This window comes from Eublepharis macularius, chromosome 7 (assembly GCF_028583425.1).
Source record: "Eublepharis macularius isolate TG4126 chromosome 7, MPM_Emac_v1.0, whole genome shotgun sequence".
In the NCBI taxonomy this organism is placed as follows: Eukaryota; Metazoa; Chordata; class Lepidosauria; order Squamata; family Eublepharidae; genus Eublepharis; species Eublepharis macularius.
The window spans coordinates 140,902,508-140,910,217 of record NC_072796.1 but is presented as its reverse complement, the minus strand read 5'-3'; the positions used below and the strand labels follow the sequence as shown (position 1 = coordinate 140,910,217).

At 50.7% G+C, this 7,710-nt stretch overlaps 1 protein-coding gene across 1 annotated transcript in view; it reads right to left on the bottom strand.

Moving 5' to 3' along the window:
- Positions 1–999: 999 nt before the first annotated feature.
- Positions 1,000–7,710, bottom strand: part of RHPN1 (rhophilin Rho GTPase binding protein 1) — a 49,629-nt gene continuing 42,918 nt past the window's right edge. Inside the window, exons 12-16 of the mRNA XM_054985097.1 lie at positions 7,200–7,394; positions 6,239–6,315; positions 4,227–4,373; positions 3,155–3,313; positions 1,000–2,096 (exon numbers count right to left, since the gene is read on the bottom strand). Of these exons, the coding sequence (XP_054841072.1) occupies positions 1,908–2,096; positions 3,155–3,313; positions 4,227–4,373; positions 6,239–6,315; positions 7,200–7,394 (767 nt within the window). The 3' untranslated portion in view covers positions 1,000–1,907. The remainder of the gene's footprint in view (positions 2,097–3,154; positions 3,314–4,226; positions 4,374–6,238; positions 6,316–7,199; positions 7,395–7,710) is intronic.

Below are 7,710 nucleotides of genomic sequence, written 5' to 3'. Positions count from 1 at the left end.
CTGGCAAGAGGGCGGCAGACCAGGACGTGGAAGATCCAGGTTCGAATCCCCATGAAACTTATTTGGACCGGGTCACTCTCTTTCAGCTTTGTCTACCTCACAAGGTTGTTCTGAGGATTAGACAGAGAAAGGGAGAACCACATAGGCTACTCAGAGCTCCTTGAAGGTAGGTTGAGATAAAAAGGAAAGGGTGCAGCTCCTTCCACCTGCACACCCCCCTTTGTATGAAAACCTAGACGCTCCCCTCTCCCTTAGCATTGTGCGCAACCTGGGAGCCTGCCGCTGGGTCTCGCCTGGGTTTCTGCTGATCTTTGATGCCCCCTGGCCTAGTGATTTGAAGAAATGAGCAACTCCACTCTTCCGTGCCAGAATTCTGGGCATTTTTCCCTCCTGATTTCCAGGCACGTGCTCGGCAAGCACCTCTCCCCACCATAAACGTAAACCAGTTTTAACTGCTTGGAACTTTGCCCCGAGTAGCCCCAGGGATTGAAATTCCACAGCACAGCTTGACAACCCCTTCTTACCACCACTGATAGGCGGCGACCTTGGGAATCCGGCCTCCATGAAACAACTGCAGCTTTGCACAGGGGCTAGAATGCCAGCTTTCACCGGTTTCTCCCTTTGCTCAAAGGCAGGGTCTCGCCTCTGAACGTCCTCCACAGTTGACACGTCTCCAACCTTTCCCTGAACGCTTCTAGAGAAGGAGATCCCAAAACGTTCTTGGGCAGCTTTCGGAAGCCCTGCAACTTAAGGTTAGGTTGTATTGCTGTCTGGGAGGCCCAGTTTCGCCCCCCGCCCCGCACTAGCGTGTTGCTGCTTAGAAGAACTGATTGTACTTGGCATGGATATTACACTTTCGCATGTTCAGAGTGCTTCACTTCCATTCCCTTGTGACAATTCTGGTAGAGACTCCGCAAGATGGATCAGTGCTACCTCCCTCACTGCACATGGGTGTGTGTGTGGGGGGGGGGGAGGTGGGGCTGAAAGGGTGGCTTGCCTAAGGCTACCTCAAAATTTCATGCCAGGGTGAGGTTTGGACTGGCAGCTTCCTAATACGCTTCTCAGCGTCTTACACTGCAGTCTTACTCAGCAGTAACGCCCACTTTATTCAAGGGGGATTCTGTCCACAGCCGTGTACAGCGGATCACTCCACAACAGCCGCTCCTTGCTGAGCCGCGCTTGCCCGTCTCCCTCCTCACTGTATAGGGATGCTGGAAGCGGCTTGCCTGACCTTCCCCCTTTTTTCCTTTACTCTAGACAGACCATGCCGACTCCAGCTGGCCAGAGCCCACCTCCTAGACCCTTTTAATAGCCCTCCTGGCTTTCAACAGGCTGGAATCCTCTCACCTCCCTTCTCAAAAGGCGTGGCCCAAAACTGAACGCAGGACTTCCGAGAAGGCAGCACGCGCTTGTTTTGCCAACACAGGATCCTCCGGCCAACCCAGCCCCAAATGGCCGTGGCGCTTTGTGCCACGCTGCCCCCCTCTTGCCTGGCAGCCGTGGCAAAGAGGCAGTTTTGGCAGAGGGAAAAATCAGAACGTTGAAAAGAACAGGTTTTAACCCGTTGGGGTCGATAGCCCTCATTCATTTAAAGAGCCCTGTGAGATCGGCACAAAGGTCTTTCTAAGCAAGCATCCCGTTTCCAGCAGTTCCAGGCCAGATGTGGCCAGGCAGCAGGGTTCTCCCCTGTAATTCCTCTGCAGCATCTGGAATTTAGACACTCAAGTCAGCAATGGGAGTTTGCATGCTTAGACTCGGTTTCTGGCAGTCCAGGCACTTTCCCAAAGACCTCCGGGCTTCCAGTTTTGTGGCCCCCTGTCCTTGATGAGAGCAGGCTCCACCATGGCCGAGACTTGGGTGTTTGCCCTTGCGGGGGCGCCCACCTCCTGCCCGGGCAGCCAGGCTGCTCAGCAGGCCAATTCATTGTCCCCGACGGTGGAGAAGGGGAGGCCGAACGTGCCACGCTTGCCCCTCCTGCCCCACGCCAGGAGCGTGCCGGCCCCCTTGCCGGGCAGGAGGCTCTTCCGCCGGTTCTCCTTATTGCTTTTCACCAGACCGCCAGCCCCCGAAGACATTGCCGACAGCTTCTTGTCCGCCTTCCAGAAAAGAGACAGAAAAGCAGTGTGAGAAGAGCCAGAGAAGCGAGACAGGAGACTCTGCAGAGGGCAAAAGCAATACTGCGAGGTCCCTTGCAGTACGAGCTGAGGATCACGTAAGGCCAGCCGTGCCATTCTGGCTGCTACAAAGCCTCTTCCTCTTGGTGAGCGGCCCTGTGGTGTCTCTTTTCGTGAAATCTTTCATCCCAAGTAAAAATGGCCTTCCCTTGGAACGGCAGCCAAAGGGTGAAAATGTAGACAAATCAGAAAGGTTCAGAGGAAGGCAGTGAAGTAAGTTGGGGGAACTGGAAAACAAGCCCTTTGAGGGAAGGCTGAAGGGAGTGTGTGTGTTTAACTTGAAGAAGAGAAGGCCAAGGGGGGGGGGCACAGTGGCCTGCCTCAACTAGGAGCCTCTCTACACAAGACATTTGACATGTGAAGAACACGTGTCGGGAGATGCAATGTTCGCAGGGAAGGATAGTTTTAAAAGACAGAGCTGGCGGCAGGGCAAAGGCTTTGCTATACACTGGAGCTGTGTCAAGGGACTGGGAAATACTAGAATGGAAACTTCAGCCCATTAGAACCTCTCCAGATCCAAGCCTAGCTCTGGAAGGCAGCTCCAGCCGATTTCCATCCCTCGCTGCCCTCTGGTTGCCATCCCATCCAGTTTGAGACTGGAGAGGTGAAATTGACAGAGCCTTTGGGAGGCGAAGATGAAATTAATTAACTCTCTGAGCAGCAATCTCCACCGGCTCTATCTTTTAAAACTACGCTTCCCGGCTAACATTGCGTCTCCCTGCACTTGACAAACGCACCCCGAGGTGTCTTGTGTTAGAGACACTCTTGCTGAAGGGCTGCCACATGAAAGGGGGCAGAGGCTTTTTTTCCTGCCACACCAGAGGGCAAGATGAGATCTAGCGGGCTCAAGCCGTGGGGAAAAAGGGATGCTCCAGACCACCAAGGCTGCGTGCCTCCTAAATGCAAACTCCTCTCCGCTGGCCCTGAAGTTCTCTTTGCCCCCCCAAAGGGGCCTCATCCACCACCCCAAGCGGACTTACTGTGCTCTGCCCATCGGACGGCTGCGGCGTGACCACGCTGATGTCCACTCCCTCTTCCCCAATGACCTTCAACAACTGCACCACTTCGGCATGTCTGGACCACTTGCAATCCTTGTCGCCGATGGAGACGATGTAGTCGCCCTCTTTCAGGCCGGCTTCCTGAAAAACCACCGAGCAGAACCGAGTCATGTCACGGCCCAGGGAGCCCCAGACATCCCCACTCCGAGGCTGGGGGAAGACTTCTGGGGCTGGGGCTGCGTGGGATACAAAGGCTACAAGCAACTCTGCAGCCAAAGGAAACAAGGGGAACATACAGCAGAAAGATTTCTTTTACATCCTTTGCTGACGGGTTAAAGAACTATCCGCTGAGTTACTTTTTAAAAGAGGTAGGGTTAGCCCCTTTTAATGGCTTTCAAAGGCTTACATATATTTGAGAGGGCCATCAATGACTATGAGCCAAACTGGCTAAATAGAACTTCCATGCTCAGGGACAGTGTATCTGTTTTACAGTTACTATGATGTGGAAGGCCTGGGCCTTCCAGCCTGCTTAAAGAGGCATCTAGTTGATCGCTGTGGAAAACAGGACACTGGACTTGGCGGGCCTTTGGGCTGATCCAGTAGGCCTCTATTTATCAGCCAAATTTAAATAAATTTGCAGAATGTCCTTTGCCTACATTGATGCAAGCTCAAGATGGCTTATAATTTATCAGGAAGCAATTTTTCATTAAGTTGTTTTATTACGAATGCAAAGAATTAGCTTTCTTTTTTCTGCCATGAATTGGTTGCCAATCCATTTTTCAGCTACCCAGCCCTTATTCCCTGGTTTCATTGATCTGTTTGTCTTTGCTTCGAAGCAAAAATGGATCCAGCAGTTACACAGAAGATCACAACCATCTGTAGTTAGGATAGTCCAAAAAGAAACAAATTAGCTGAGTAGAAATTGTTCTCGTAAGATGAAAGAGGCACTGGGGTTTCTTAGCAGGGAAGAAGCAGGTGGCCGTTTGAACTCACTGCCACCACAGGCTTTAGAACAAGACCCACCATTTTCACAAGGCCAAGATCCACAACTCACCGCTGCACAGCCTCCGGCTACAACTCCTGCAATGAGGACTGGAGAATCCCCTCGGAGGGTGAACCCAAAGCCCTTCTCTCCTCGGACCAGGTGAACCGTCCGTGGGGGGTGCCACTTGTTCTTAGCAGAGAAAACAGACAGCGGGCCCTGGAGAGAGCAGAGCGTACAATTTCAGGGAACAGAGGGAGGACTTGCCAATTAAGTTGCAGTGAAAACAAATCCAAGCCTTGTGGGACATCTAAAACTGAGAAGGTTTTGTTTTAACAAAAGTGTTGGCGGACTAGAATGGGCTAGATAGAACAGAAACCCTTTAGTCTTGTCCGAAGGAGCTCTGACTCTCAAAAGCTTACCCCCTGAAAATCTTGCTGGTCTCCAAGTTGCCACTGGACTATAATCCTGCTGTCCTACTGCAGACCAACACAGCTACCCCCCAAAACTATCCTTTATACTTGGGTTAACAGCAAAAACATGCAAAGGTTCCTTGAGACTCCTGAACAGTTAAGGGAAGTACCTCTGGGGCTGGGAATTGGGAGCAGCTGTCTGAGCCATTCAGTCAACATCCAGTTAACAGGCAAGTCTACCAGGTTCTAAGGGCCAAGCTACACGTGACAAATGACACGTGAACGGCAAGTGTATTTCTCCCTGTTCACTTGCCCTCCACTCAATCCACTTGCCGTTCAAGTGTCATTTGTCACTTGTAGCTTGGCCCTAAGAATGAGCACCAGGATCATTCCCGATACAGAAATAAAAATCTCACTGGGCAAATCAACAAGCTCACGGCCCCACCGTCGTCTGCTTATCTGTCTCCTGCCAGGAAATGCTACTTATGGGAGATTTTTGCAGTTGAACCCCAGATCCGCCAGCCCAGGCAGAAGCGGACAGAGAGAGTTGAGGGGCACTGTGCCAACTGATGGACCATGTGTTAGGTGCTTCCCCCACCACATACAAATAACTGCCAGCTAGACTCTCTTAAACTCTCTTCTGCCCTCCAGTTCTGGTGCATGCCTTATTCATACCTAATTTCCTGGGTTTAAAACCCTTTGTCCAAGGCCAGCCACAAGCACCGAATGAAGGAGGCAGCCCTCCCTAACTGGTATTCAAAGATACACTGCCTCTGAGCCTAGAGGTTCTACATAGTGCAGGGTTTGTTTGTACATAGAGAGTTGAGGGGCACTGTGCCAACTGATGGACCATGTGTTAGATGCCACCCCCACATATAAATAACTGCCAGCTAGACTCTCTTAAACCCTCCCCTGCCCTCTGGTGCATGCCTATCTTATTCATACCTAATTTCCTGGGTTTAAAACCCTTTGTCCAAGGGTTAACAGTGGCCAGCCACAAGCACCAAATGAAGGAGGCAGCTCTCGCTAACTGATATTCAAAGGTATACTGCTTCTGAGCCTGGAGGTTCTACATAGTGCAGAGTTTGTTTTTATGCTGTTAAATCTGGCTTTTATCATTATTTAATGTACAGTTTTATCAATGTGTTTTTATCTATATATTGTAATCCGCCCTGAGCCCATCCACGGGGAGGGCGGACTATAAATTTAATAAATAATAATAATAATAATTTACTCTTGTGTCCATCGAGAGAAGCTCTCCGCTATGCGTTTGTCTGACCCTCTTAAAGTCACCTAAGCTAGGAGCCATTGCAACACCCTGTGGCAGGGAGTTGCACAAAGCAGTTAAAGGCTGGGTAAAGAAGGACTTGCTTTTTTGTGCCCTCAATAAGCTGCCCCTCAGTTTCACTGGGCACATGACGAGTTCTAGCATTTTGGGACAGGAACCTCCATGCATAATTTTAGAACTAGAAAAGAAGACAGCAGAGTGCTGGGAGGAGGGAACTGGACCGAATCATGCCACCAACGAAGCACCAGTGCAACCCAGCAATTGCCACAGTTTATCTGCTCAGTGCGGGTGTGGCAATTCAAGCCAAATTCAACAGCCTTCTGAAATCTTGAATATTTGTATCCTTTGCTGGATGTGGCCTCACCCTGCATCTTTGTACGTACCAGTCTGTGGAAGATGTCCACGACCTTCACCTTGGAGAAGTTGGGGGATTTGATTTCTGGTCTCTGATGCGTTTTGGCTAAAAGAAGAATAGGGTGGGGGTGGGATACAATGTTAAAATTGCCACACAACTGGAATAGGCAGATGTTGCTTTCTATGCCTGGTAGCTCAGGTGAGTAAAAAGGAAATTGTGTTTCTATGCACGGGTCACCTGAACACGTACTTCAGCAAAGCGGCCCTCTTTTTCCTTTATGAAAAAAAAGATTTTAGTTCTTAAGTCTGCAAAGATGTACTTGAAACTGTGAAGCCTCAAGTGGCCAAAGGGAGGGATTCTAACAACCACCACCACCACCACTACCAACAGCAACATTCATGTCAGCAGCATGCATCAGTCAAACATAAAAACAACATTCGATTTATACACTGCCCTTCAGGACAACTTAACATGCACTCAGAGCGTTTTACAAAGTGTGTTATTACTATCCCCACAACAATCACCCTGTGAGGTGGGTGGGGCTGAGAGAGCTCTGAGAAGCTGTGATTGACCCCAGATCACCCAGCTGGCTTCAAGCGGAAGAGTGGGGAATCAAACCTGGCTATCCAGATTAGAGTCCTGCCGCTCTTAATCACTACACTAAACTGGCTCTCATGCCTAATCTGTGTTCAGTCCCCAGAGTTCAGCGTGGCTCGCTGCAGAATTCTCACTCTTATAAAAGGATGGTATCTCTGGCCCCAGACTGCAACCAATTATAAAGGCTGTGAAGCTGTACATTGGGTAGGAGATCCCAATCTCTTAATTTTGTGACAAGCTACTGCGCAGGGCTTGCCTTAGCAAGCTGCAAGAGAGAAGCACTCCCTCACAGACACACACTCACACACCACTAAGCGGCCTTGCTGGGGAATCAGAACTGGCTTACTCAGACCAGCGCCGGCCAGCCCGGACTTTGCCCCCTGCTCACTTACGGTGGATGTCCGGAGCATCCACAGTTTCGAAGAAGTCCTCCTCGTGATCAATCTCCGCATACTTGCTGAGCGAGCGCTTGTGGGCGAAGCACAGCACCTCTTGGAGAATGTCCATCTTCCTCAGGATCTTGCACAGGCTGTGGAGCCGCATGGCTTCCTCGTGCCTCATGATGGCCTTCTTGAGGTGTGCCTTTCCTGCCGAGAGATGCGAGAGAGAAACCATGGAACCAAAGGGAAAGGAAGGGCTGCGCCTTGATGGAAGGGCATCGGCGTGGCGTGCAGGTGGTCTCCAGTTCAATTCAGAGCCCTTCCTGTTCTAGGGGATCTTATGAAGAAGAGTCAGCAAAGACCTTGCTCTGTCTAACACCTGGGGAACGACTGCCAGTCAGAGCAGGCAATACGGAGCTAGACGGACCAGGGGTCTGATCTGGCAGAAGGCCGCTTCGTGTGTTCAATATAGGAACGTACGAAGCGGCCTTATACCGAATCAATTCGGTCTAGGACTGTCTAC